Source organism: Littorina saxatilis, linkage group LG14 (assembly GCF_037325665.1).
Source record: "Littorina saxatilis isolate snail1 linkage group LG14, US_GU_Lsax_2.0, whole genome shotgun sequence".
Lineage (NCBI taxonomy): Eukaryota > Metazoa > Mollusca > Gastropoda > Littorinimorpha > Littorinidae > Littorina > Littorina saxatilis.
In genome coordinates this window covers 11,551,139-11,564,934 of record NC_090258.1, presented here as the reverse complement: position 1 = coordinate 11,564,934, position 13,796 = coordinate 11,551,139, and the positions used below count along the sequence as shown (strand labels likewise).

Below are 13,796 nucleotides of genomic sequence, written 5' to 3'. Positions count from 1 at the left end.
ACGTGTAGTTGCCGACTCGTACTAGCAACAACGGGACTGTTTCTTCCTCAATATCACTGCTATTATCGCTTTCTTGAGGCTAAAACGACACGATGTATCATGATCTACAGGATCCTCAAGATCCAACATCCGGAGAATCTCCTCCCGTGACAAGGCTCGCCTTCGATTCATTTTTTTTGTTCGAAAACACCACGCAAATCTGCACTAATTTGATCAAGCCGGAAGAGAAAACCACGTGTATCAAGGGAAACAACTCAATTTACTGCAAGCTTCAAAAACCGGGAAGCAATCACGAGTCGTGTACCTTGTATGTCTAATACTAAAATAGTCACTTCCCGTCCGTGGGCGTTGCAGCGCTATTACTAATATAGTCACCTCCCGTCGCGAAAGTGTTAACTTGTCAGAAAATTTCTGCCTGTCTCTCTCTGAATAAAGTTCAGTCTCTCTCTCTCTCTCTGTCTCTCTCTCTCTGTCTCTCTCTCTCTCTCTCTCTCTCTCTCTCTCTCTCTCTCTCTCTCTCTCTCTCTCTCTCTCTCTCTCTCTCTCTCTCTCTGTGAATAAAGTTCAGTCTTTCTGAGTTTCTCTCTCGTGTTTCTCTCTCTCTCTGACTCTGAGGGCTGTTTGAAAAAAATGCTTGTTTGTATTGCTTATGCCCAACCCTCATACGTATATGAGGCTGTGCCAAAAGGTGCTCTGGGAGACCCCTGTCAAATTTGCACATTGATATTTTGTTTTGTAATCATACATTTTTCCTGATTTAGCCTCACTTAGCTTAAAAGTATATCAAAGATACAACATGCACAACATTAAGGTGCATGTTGGCCTTTGAAAGGGTTAAAATACAAAATAATTACAAGATCCAGGTCCGAATGTTGATCCGGAAGTGGGGACATTTTAGGGGACCCACAAACAACGATTTTTTGTTTTTTATCTTTCAAGTTGAGAGTCATTTTTTTGTAGATGGGTGAAAGAGGAGAGATTCAGCTTTTTAATCAATGTAAAAAGCAGAACAAAATTCTTCCCGAAATGTGTGAAAAACGGTTTTTTTAAAAGCTGTTACGATCGTAACCTATCATGTCAGATGTCACACCAGCAGAAAAGGTTGACGGCAGTGATTTGCTCCAGAAATCTCTCTAGAAGAACACAGAAACAAGTGCTGCAATCTTAGTTTGACGTTTAGCAACGGTGAAAACAGCACTGATTGTTGTATATATTTTATATCAGGCATGTTTTTTACGGAGTAACTTCGTCATGTCAGAGTGTTTCGATCGAACATTTAATAATTCTGGCCGCGATTTTACTTCTACCGGATGTTTGTCGCATCGCAGTAAAAAGACATTCCTTCCCACAATGCCTTTCGCGCACTTTTCCCTCCAAGATGGCGTCGATAACACGCAGCGGTAAGTATCAGTTCCATGTCAGCTTTTTCTTGTAAGTTGCGGTCAACAGAAAGTTCAACCCGAAAAAAAAAAAATACTGAGTGAAAGTTCGAAACCTAAAATAACCTTTGGAACCGTGTTAAACAGTTTACACGGCTATCATATGCAGGAAACAAACTCAAAAATAACAAAGACTGCCTCAAAAGTGTTAAGTCAGGCTTCGATCGAAACTCCTGACACAGATATCAAACTGTCAACCGAAACTTTGACACGGCTTCGCTCGTGTCATGTGGGAACGTTTGGCTCTGGCCTTCATCAGTCAGCACGATATGAGCTAAAAACGGATCAAAATGTCCCTTTCTTTCCACAAACGGGCTAAGTTTGCGATTCCCACCATTACTCTGGCAAAACTTTACATTTACATTTACTGTCGGATGCAACACATGACATCAGAAAAAATTTGTGTCCATTCTAAAAATGTTACCTCCGACAGATGAATGGTATGGCTGGCAATCTTTTCTCCAGGCATGATCAATGTTATTGTTTCTGACAGCAATGAAAGGACTTCACCAAATGAATAAACTTGGTTTTTGATCAAAACTGTGCTTTGCTGTTCTTGAATTCAAACTGCTAGTAATTGCTATCTGTCGGATGCAACACATGACATCATCATTGCACTATATTGTGTTCAGTTTCTATGCTACATGGTTATATAAATGATACAAGTAAAAATTTGCTCAAATGATATAGGTTTACAACTAATTTTACTTGTCTTTCATGTCCATTGTTACATCCGACAGATTCCCAAAAATTACGATTACACATCATTTTCTCAAAGTCGCTTTACTGAGTTATCTTTTTAAGACTGGAATTGTATGTCCAAATGACTATTCTTTCACATTGTGTAAGTGTTGAAATGATACTGTTACTTTTATTTTCTTATAAAATGTCCCCCTCTGACAGAGCACCTTTTGGCACAGCCTCATATATATATATATCAAAATTTGATTTGCTCTCTCTCTCTCTCTCTCTCTCTCGCTCTCTCTCCCTCTCTCTCTCTCTCTCTCTCTCTCTCTCTCTCTCTCTCTCTCTCTCTCTCTCTCTCTCTCACACACACACACACACACACACACACACACACACACACACACACACACACATATATATATGCAAAGATTTTCATTGTTGACTTGTTTTGTTTACTTGATCCCCATTCTTTAAAACAAGTGAGTAAGTGTGTGTTACTTCATTTTTGTGTTGACAGGACCTGCACCCGTTCTACTGTGACCTGATGTCGGTGCTGTACGACCGAGACCACTACAAGCTGGCTCTGGGACAGCTCAACACAGCCAGGCATCTCGTCGACAAGTAAATATCATTGATTTTTAGCTGTGGTTGATGCTTTTGAAGATCATAGACTGTCGAACCCCCCTTCATTGGCTTCAATTGAAGACCTTAAAAAGTCAGAGGAAATGAGGTCTTAGATGAGAGGGAGTCTTGCTATTGATATAGTACGTACCTGCTATTCCGACTTGGTCGTGCGACAGATGTTTTCTTCCACACGAGATTTCATTGATTGTCTAACGAAGCCGTCAGGCTGAGTTAGACATCAGCTAATCGAGTGTGGAAGAAAACTCTGTCACATGACCAAGTCGGAATAGCATTTATGTCTCACAGCTTCAACAGAGGAGAGAACAAACACGTTTTGTGTACTCAAGCTTGACAAACGTAAACACAGGAGCAGCCATTGTGGAGAGATCTACTTTTTGACGGAAGTGACCGAACAACTATGAATGACGTCTCGGTGTTTGTGAATGACGTCACAGTCATCGTCACAGTCTATATCTTTTGAAGCATCGCATTCTTCATGACGTCTTTCTGTGTCTGCATCCACGAAATGTTTGTTCATTCCGGGATCTTTGTCATCTATGTTCAGAACTCTGTCCTTATAGTTTCAGACTAACAGGCCTCCTGAGCTAGCCACTTTCCAAGGGCAGCTAAATTCGCGTATGGAAACAGTACTGTCGTCTGGGATGCCGTTTTCAGTATTCTGCGTGTTGAAGAATGTGTAAAGAGAAGAAACGATAACAGCAGGAGAAATAAAAGTCGTGTGTTAATTTTGTGGCTTTTGGAGGGACGATTTTGAGTTTGAATCCGTTCTTGCCATGCTCCTAAAGCGTGTAACATACAATCTTGCACACATTTGCTTTAGTAGTGGCAAAGAAGGAAAGCGTGTGACATATAAACATATATTATGGGTAAAAAATCTGAAACACTATCATCTGAAAAAAGGTTGCGAGAGGTTCTTCATTCCCCTGTAAACCATTATGTAAATCTCTGTCCGGGCTTTACATGGAATATACAGCATTCCGTCCTCTGGGACCCATTGCAAAAAATGTATTGAGTGATTGCTTTCTATGCAGGATGGGAATTTTGTCCCAAATTATTACACCCCCGGTATAGGGGTGTGTATAGGATTCGGTCCATGTGTTTGTTTGTTTGTGTTCGCATATAGATCTCAAGAATGAACGGACCGATCGTCACCAAACTTGGTGAACAGGTTCTATACATTCCTGAGACGGTCCTTACAAAAATTGGGACCAGTCAAACACACGGTTAGGGAGTTATTGGATTCGGTCCATGTGTTTGTTTGTTTGTTTGTGTTCGCATATAGATCTCAAGAATGAACAGACCGATCGTCACCAAACTTGGTGAACAGGTTCTATACATTCCTGAGACGGTCCTTACAAAAATTGGGACCAGTCAAACACACGGTTAGGGAGTTATTGGTGGATTAAAATTATACAAGGACTTATAGAGGGACATCTTAATGGTCAAAGGGAAATAACCATTCTCACTCAGTCACTGCCACCAACTGAGAAGGTTATTTCCCTTTGACAGGGGTGTTTTTCCTACCTCGGAGGAATTTCTTGTTTACATAACTGACACCTGTTGGTTTGCCAAACAAATGTTTTACTATGAATTTATGTTGTGTTGTTTGATGACAGTGTTGGAAAAGACTATGTACGTCTGATGAAGTATGCAGATACGCTGTACCGATGCAAACAGCTGAAAAAGGCTGCTCTTGGAAGGTAAAATGTTTGCTTTTTAATCAGACTGTCTTAATTCATATATATTCTATCACATTTGCTATGTCAGTATGTGTGTGTGCGAGAGAGAGAGAGAGTGAGGCATTAGTAATAGTATTGGTATGGTGTTGTAATGCTTTTCTTTGTTATAGGTGCAAAAATATATTTTAGAATTGCCAATTTATTCCTGAGGAATAGTTACTCACCAACGTCTTTGTTTCTAGGGCTTACACTTCAGCAAATGTTAATGAACTTTGTGTACTCAGTCCATAAGTAATGTCTGTTCAGGTGTGCATAGGTGATTTTTTTTTTAACTGCAAAAAGACGAATTAAAAAAAAAAACTGTCGGTTTGTATGGGTTGTGAGAGAGTGACTTCTTCTTCTTCTTCTGCGTTCGTGGGCTGAAACTCCCACGTACACTCGTGTGGTTTTTTTTTGCACGAGTGGAATTTCACGTGTCTGACCGTTTTTTACCCCGCCATTTTGGCAGCCATACGCCGTTTTCGGAGGAAGCATGCTGGGTATTTTCGTGTTTCTATAACCCACCGAACTCTGACATGGATTACAGGATCTTTTTCGTGCGTACTTGGTCTTGTACTTGCGTGTACACACGGAGTGTTCGGACACCGAGGAGAGTCTGCACACAAAGTTGACTCTGAGAAATAAATCTCTCGCCGAACGTGGGGACGAACTCACGCTGACAGCGGCCAACTGGATACAAATCCAGCGCGCTACCGACTGAGCTACATCCCCACCCTAGAGAGTGACCTTTTCTTGCAAAACAGCGGACAAACAATGAAGGGAGCAATCACTAGCGAGGGGTGTGCCGGAAACACATGCGCTGCTGTTTTGGAAGGAAAGGCCACTCTTCCACAGCCCATACAATGGGCAGTGAAGATCCCAGTTGGCTTGTTGTTATTGGAAGGAAAGGCCACTCTTCCACAGCCCATACAATGGGCAGTGAAGATCCCAGTTGGCTTGTTGTTATTGGAAGGAAAGGCCACTCTTCCACAGCCCATACAATGGGCAGTGAAGATCCCAGTTGGCTTGTTGTTATTGGAAGGAAAGGTCACTCTTCCACAGCCTGTACAATGGGCAGTGAAGATCCCAGTTGGCTTGTTGTTATTGGAAGGAAAGGTCACTCTTCCACAGCCTGTACAATGGGCAGTGAAGATCCCAGTTGGCTTGTTGTTATTGGAAGGAAAGGTCACTCTTCCACAGCCTGTACAATGGGCAATGAAGATTCCAGTTGGCTTGTTGTTATTTTCATGATTGTGCAAAAGAATAAAGCGTTGTTTAAGACGAAGTATTCTGCTGCATTCAAGCTGGCTGATGTGAACTGGTTATGTCTGTATTAACCCCTTGACTGCCTTAGGACGGGTATACCCGTCCTGCACTTGTGCATTATTTCCATGATTAGATACTAAAAACAGATTCTTGGTTGAATTTCTTTTAAAAATAACATAGGTTTTACTTTTCTACCTACTGCCAGTTTGGAGCTAGAATTTTTTGTGAATTATTACACCCCGAACTCCAATATTCCCTGGCAGTCAGGAAGTTTTGATTGGCAGCGAAAGGGTTAAACTACAGTGGAAGCCCCCTTGTAAGACCTCCACAAACCTGAGAAAATCAGCGGCAGTGTTATAATTCATAAAATGGCGGGGATGTAGCTCAGTCGGTAGCGCGCTGGATTTGTATCCAGTTGGCCGCTGTCAGCGTGAGTTCGTCCCCACGTTCGGCGAGAGATTTATTTCTCAGAGTCAACTTTGTGTGCAGACTCTCCTCGATGTCCGAACACCCCCCGTGTGTACACGCAAGCACAAGACCAAGTGCGCACTAAAAAGATCCTGTAATCCATGTCAGAGTTTGGTGGGTTATAGAAACACGAAAATACCCAGCATGCTTCCTCCGAAAACGGCGTATGGCTGCCTAAATGGCGGGGTAAAAAACGGTCATACACGTAAAATTCCACTCGTGCAAAAAACACGAGTGTACGTGGGAGTTTCAGCCCACGAACGCAGAAGAAGAAGAAGATAATTCATAAAATAGGGGTACATTTACAAAGGCTTTGAACAGAAAGTCTGAGAAAACAAGGTCTTGAGGAGAGGGAGTCTAAATAGGAGGGGGGGGGGGTGTATTTTAAAAGGGAGGTTCCATTGTATTATAATGATGCTTTTTGTATGTGCAGAATGGTGAAGATCATGAAGAGACAGTCCCAGAACCTGACGTACCTTGAAGAGGTCAGACAGCATGTTTCTCGTATGCCTTCCATCGACCCCAACACACGCACCATCCTGCTCTGCGGCTTTCCTAACGTCGGCAAGTCCAGCTTTGTCAACAAGGTACAGTGCAACACACACACTAACGCACACACCACTCCCTCCACCCCTATAAACTACGCACAGACAATATTCAGGCTTTTGGTCCCTCCACCCCCTTAACACTATTGTGACTAGCATTGCCACGGCGTTAACGTCCTGCCTGCCCAAGCTTGCCACCAAGAAACGTCCCAAAAAACAGTAACTGTAAAGAAATCTGTCTAGCAAGCTTGAATTAAGTCCAATCACCACCAAATTTTGTGTACTAATTAAAAAATGGATGCCCAGTTCAGTCGTGCTATTTATAAGTTTGTCACGCGATTTGTTTTAGCAAAGGGGGGGTGAAAGGGGGATAATTTGTGTTTTTTAACGTTTTTTTGTGTGTGTTTTCTTTTCCACTGCTTTTTTAAAAGTTATTTTTTAACAGAAAGTATTATAAATAATGTTATAACCAAACAAGGTGTAAAACCTATGAATTAGCTGAAATATTGTTAAAATTCTACACAGAAATAAGGAGACAGTACAAAGAAAAAAACAAGCAAATCTCGCATTCACTCACAGCATCCTGACTCAAATGAAACAAAACTGTGACACTCACCAAATGATGTCTAGGTAATCCATATTGAATATAAGTCACATTTTCACAACAAAGTCCCAACTGTACACCTATGAACATTTCCAAAATGATAAGGAAGCTCCAGCCATCCATTGTTATCAGTGCTGCCACGCCCCCCTTGCAACTACACATTCGAAGATTCATGCAGTACCACCCTAACACGTGAAGTTTGCCGACTTATACTAGCAACAACAGGACTGTTTCTTCCTCAATATCACTGCTATTATCGCTTTCTTGAGGCGAAAACAACACGTCGGAATCATGATCTACAGGGTCCTCAAGATCCAACATCCGGAGAATCTCCTCCCGTGACAAGGCTCGCCTTCGATTCATATTTTTTCTCGAAAAAACCACACAAATCAGGCTAATTTTGCATATGGCGGAAGGGCAGGCCAAGTGTGTCAAGGGAAACAACTCAATTTACTGCAAGCTTCAAAAACCGGGAAGCAATCACGAGTCGTGTACCCTGTATGGCTCTTACTGAAAAATGCGCGTCCCGTCCATGGGCGTGTCAGCGCGGTTACTGATTTATAAGCGTCCCGTCGCGAAAGTGTTAAACTACGCACTGACAAGATTCAGGCTTTTAGTTGAAAATCAGACTTTTTTGTTAGCTGTAATGGTTCAGTCTTAGAGGAGTTTTTGAGCTTCAGGCCTGGAATTTGTTCACTATTTTGGACTTGGAAGTCATTTTCAGACTCCATGTGTATTTTACAGATCCAAGTTCCATGCCTGAAATTGTATACATGCAAGCACACAGACACACTTGCCCACACGACCTGACACACATCAACAAACACACAGACACACTTGCCCACACGACCTGACACACATCAACAAACACACAGACACACTTGCCCACACGACCTGACACACATCAACAAGCACACAGACACACTTGCCCACACGACCTGACACACATCAACAAACACACAGACACACTTGCCCACACGACCTGACACACATCAACAAACACACAGACACACTTGCCCACACGACCTGACACACATCAACAAACACACAGACACACTTGCCCACACGACCTGACACACATCAACAAACACACAGACACACTTGCCCACACGACCTGACACACATCAACAAACACACAGACACACTTGCCCACACGACCTGACACACATCAACAGACACACTTGCCCACACGACCTGACACACATCAACAAACACACAGACACACTTGCCCACACGACCTGACACACATCAACAAACACACAGACACACTTGCCCACACGACCTGACACACATCAACAAACACACAGACACACTTGCCCACACGACCTGACACACATCAACAAGCACACAGACACACTTGCCCACACGACCTGACACACATCAACAAGCACACAGACACACTTGCCCACACGACCTGACACACATCAACAAACACACAGACACACTTGCCCACACGACCTGACACACATCAACAAGCACACAGACACACTTGCCCACACGACCTGACACACATCAACAAGCACACAGACACACTTGCCCACACGACCTGACACACATCAACAAACACACAGACACACTTGCCCACACGACCTGACACACATCAACAAGCACACAGACACACTTGCCCACATGACCTGACACATCAACAAACACACAGACACACTTGCCCACACGACCTGACACACATCAACAAGCACACAGACACACTTGCCCACACGACCTGACACACATCAACAAACACACAGACACACTTGCCCACACGACCTGACACACATCAACAAACACACAGACACACTTGCCCACACGACCTGACACACATCAACAAACACACAAATACTCTGTACACACTTCAGTCACCACTGGAGTCATGTCACAACAAGTTTCAGTTTGGGTGTCCCAAACCAAACGGCAGCCCAAAAGAAGTAAAGTGTGCTATGGCTAGAGAAGAAATAACCAATTAAAAACGTGTTAGCTGTTGCACATGACATGATGCCCGGCATCAATTTACCAGGAGAAATGGACATCGGAAGAAAAAAAACGTGATTCAGTGACCAACGGGCTGAGACGGGTACCCACCAGCCAAAAGAAGCTTACATTTTATTTACACAAAATAGCACTTAAAGACACCCAGATTTTATGTGCACTGGAAAAAAAGAAAAACACTTTTACAGTGGAACCCCCCTCTTAAGACTCCCTCCCTTTAAAGACCCTTTTTTTCTTAGATTTTCTGTTGATTACCTCTGTAAAATTACCCCTATTTTAAGACTCCGTCCTTTTTAAGACCTGATTTCTCAGATTTTTGGAGGTCTTTAAAGGGGGGTTCCACTGTATCGAAATATGATAACGTTGATGCATTAATCTGTAGATCTTCTTTCTGTTCTGTCGTCTGTCTTCTTCTTCTTTCTGTGTTGTGTGCCTGAGGAAGACCCCAGTGGTCGAAACGTCATGCTTTGTTATTCGTATCGTCTTCGTCAAACATGTGAGTACAGTACTGTTTGGTCTTTTCATTATAAATGTGTTGTGTGCCTGAGGAAGACCCCAGTGGTCGAAACGTCATGCTTTGTTATTCGTATCGTCTTCGTCAAACATGTGAGTACAGTACTGTTTGGTCTTTTCATTATAAATGTGTTTTGACGTGCAGGTAACACGAGCGGATGTGGAGGTGCAGCCCTACGCCTTCACAACAAAGAACCTGTACGTCGGCCACACAGACTTCAAGTTCAACCGCTACCAGGTATGAGGACTGTGGGTTTCCTTGGCAATATTTGTGCTGTGTCGGTTCCAAATCTTACTCAGTGTTGTTCCCAGGCCTCGGTCTTCGATCATTTACGCATTACATTTTTGAGTCACTTGAGAAAAAGTGACTCTATGTAATCGGTCAGTGTTAGTCTGTCCGGCCGGCCGTCCAGCCGGCCGGCCATCCGGCCGGCCGTCCGTAGACACCACCTTAACGTTGGACTTTTCTCGGAAACTATCAAAGCGATCGGGCTCATATTTTGTTTAGTCGTGACCTCCAATGACCTCTACACTTTAACGATGGTTTCGTTGACCTTTGACCTTTTTCAAGGTCACAGGTCAGCGTCAAAGGAAAAATTAGACATTTTATATCTTTGACAAAGTTCATCGGATGTGATTGAAACTTTGTAGGATTATTCTTTACATCAAAGTATTTACATCTGTAGCCTTTTACGAACGTTATCAGAAAAACAAGGGAGATAACTAGCCTTTTCTGTTCGGCAACACACAACTTAACGTTGGGCTTTTCTCGGAAACTATAAAAGTGACCGGGCTCAAATTTTATGTGAACGTGACTCATTGTGTTGTGAATAGCAATTTCTTCCTGTCCATCTGATGCCTCATATAATATTCAGAACTGCGAAAGTGACTCGATCGAGCGTTTGCTCTTCTTGTTACTTGACACATTGTTCTGACCCCAGGCCGGTCGAATATCCAAAGTTTTGACATAAGGAATGTCGTTTGACACAAGAATATTTTTATGGCCAGGACATTTTCACCAATATAAACTTTGCAATAAAGCATTCATTCCAATGTCATTTCACCCTTATTCGAGCGGTGGTCTTGTGATCTCTATGAAATCATTGATCCGAATGGTATGCCAGTGCCAGATAGTCAAGTAGACTGTCTGAAATAGCATTACAAATGTAAATGAAATGACTTGGATGAAATGACTGTTGCTGACTCACTGGGAGGAAGCTAACCAAATTTCTACGCAATGGGGGTAATACAGTGATGAAAATGAAAGATAAATGAAAATGTGTTAAAGTTAAAAACGACATGGTTGTGTACAGGTGGTGGACACGCCGGGTATCCTGGATCACCCGATCGAGGAGATGAACACCATAGAGATGCAGGCCATCACTGCGCTCACTCACCTGCGAGCCATCGTGCTCTACGTCATGGATCTCTCCGAGCTTTGCGAGCACACCGTGGAGGAACAGGTACGTCGGATTTGACATGAATTTGTTGTTGGTGTTTTTGTCTTGTTAAGTTTTTTTGTTCAGATGTAAAATTTGATGCTGTGATTTAGAGGGCACAGAAAAAGTGGAGTTTTAGCTTTGGACTTAAATGTTGCATCTTGTTTAAACACACAGACATCGCACACACACACCCACACACACACACACACACACACACACACAAACACACACACACACACACACACACACACACACACACACACACACACACACACACACACACACACACACACACACACACACACACACACACACACACACACACACACACACACACACACACACACACACACACACACACACACACACACACACACACACACACACACACACACACACACACACACACACACACACACACACACACACACACACACACACACACACACACACACACACACACACACACACACACACACACACACACACACACACACACACACACACACACACACACACACACACACACACACACACACACACACACACACACACACACACACACACACACACACACACACACACACACACACACACACACACACACACACACACACACACACACACACACACACACACACACACACACACACACACACACACACACACACACACACACACACACACACACACACACACACACACACACACACACACACACACACACACACACACACACACACACACACACACACACACACACACACACACACACACACACACACACACACACACACACACACACACACACACACACACACACACACACACACACACACACACACACACACACACACACACACACGAATAAAAAAAAATAGTGTTACATTACAAATCCACACGCAGACACTTTCATTCAGAGACACTGTTTCTTTCCTCGGTGTGTGTGTAAGCTTGTGTGTGTGGACATGCGCGCATAGTTATACATATGTGCATGTGCTCATGTTTGCAATTTAACAGGTGAATGTACGGTGGAACCCCCCCTGTTAAGACCTTCAAAAATCTGAGAAAATCAGGTCTCAGAATCCCCCCGCGGGTTAGGGGGAAGAATTTACCCGATGCCCCCCGCGGGTTAGGGGGAAGAATTTACCCGATGCCCCCCGCGGGTTAGGGGGAAGAATTTACCCGATGCCCCCCGCGGGTTAGGGGGAAGAATTTACCCGATGCCCCCCGCGGGTTAGGGGGAAGAATTTACCCGATGCCCCCCGCGGGTTAGGGGGAAGAATTTACCCGATGCCCCCCGCGGGTTAGGGGGAAGAATTTACCCGATGCTCCCCAGCATGTTGTAAGAGGCGACTAACGGATTCTGTTTCTCCTTTTACCCTTGTTAAGTGTTTCTTGTATAGAATATAGTCAATGTTTGGCCCCTCGCGGGTTAGGGGGAGTCCCATATTGGTTGGGACGAGAAAGAATTTACCCGATGCTCCCCAGCATGTCGTAAGAGGCGACTAACGGATTCTGTTTCTCCTTTTACCCTTGTTAAGTGTTTCTTGTATAGAATATAGTCAATTTTTGTAAAGATTTTTAGTCAAGCAGTATGTAAGAAATGTTAAGTCCTTTGTACTGGAAACTTGCATTCTCCCAGTAAGGTAATACATTGTACTAGGTTGCAAGCCCCTGGAGCAAATTTTTGATTAAATTACATATCCATACCCAACTCACAAATAGCAATTAACTCTAGTTCAGTGCTGGTAACGCTGTACGCGTCCCCTTGGTAACCAAGGGAGACCACTCTAAAAAAGAAAGTGATCCATCCCATAATGCCAGACTATCAACAGTCCGACATCCGTATGCGCGCGCATACGCCGCCATCTTATCATTCCACTCTCAGCGAGCGACGTGTCTGGTCGCGTTTTGTTGTACGCTCCGGCTGTGTTCAGCCTTGGTCTTTGTTTCCTGACTTTGACTTCGCCCCTTGGTCTGCCGCCGAGCTTTGTCAATACCCTGGCTGTTTTTGGGTGAGAGCTTTCTTGTTTTATGTAACTTTGGCGACGTTTCTGTCGCACGTTTGTGAACTTGTAAAATTTTTCAGTTTCGAAAATTTTTTGTGAGTTCGCTTTGACATGGCGGAGTGCGCCAAGAATAGAACTAGTTCGAGACAGGCTGCTGCTTCAGCTTCTCCGGCTGCTAGTACTTCTTCCTCTAAGAGAAGTTCTTCGTCTAGAAGAAAGAGTGATGGAATTTCCGCCACTTCTCAGATAGAACCGGGAAATGTAGGATGTGATGTTGATGTTGTTGTTGACAAGCCTTCGTCCGCCATTTTGTCCGCGAAGAAGGACAAGGTCACACGTAGTGAAAAGGATAAGGATGTTGTTAAACCGGTTGTTTCGTCGGGGGCTCCTGGTGATTCAGGTGTGTCTCCCGCCGATATTGCGTCATTGCTTTTGACTTTAAGTACACAGGTTTCTACTTTGGCGGCCGTTTTG

At 43.7% G+C, this 13,796-nt stretch overlaps 1 protein-coding gene across 1 annotated transcript in view; it reads left to right on the top strand.

Moving 5' to 3' along the window:
• LOC138947119 (GTP-binding protein 4-like) overlaps positions 1-13,796 on the top strand; it is a 34,442-nt gene that overhangs the window by 2,566 nt on the left and 18,080 nt on the right. The window contains exons 3-7 of the mRNA XM_070318566.1: positions 2,644-2,747; positions 4,388-4,471; positions 6,657-6,810; positions 10,014-10,106; positions 11,182-11,331. Coding sequence (XP_070174667.1) covers positions 2,644-2,747; positions 4,388-4,471; positions 6,657-6,810; positions 10,014-10,106; positions 11,182-11,331 — 585 coding nt within the window. The remainder of the gene's footprint in view (positions 1-2,643; positions 2,748-4,387; positions 4,472-6,656; positions 6,811-10,013; positions 10,107-11,181; positions 11,332-13,796) is intronic.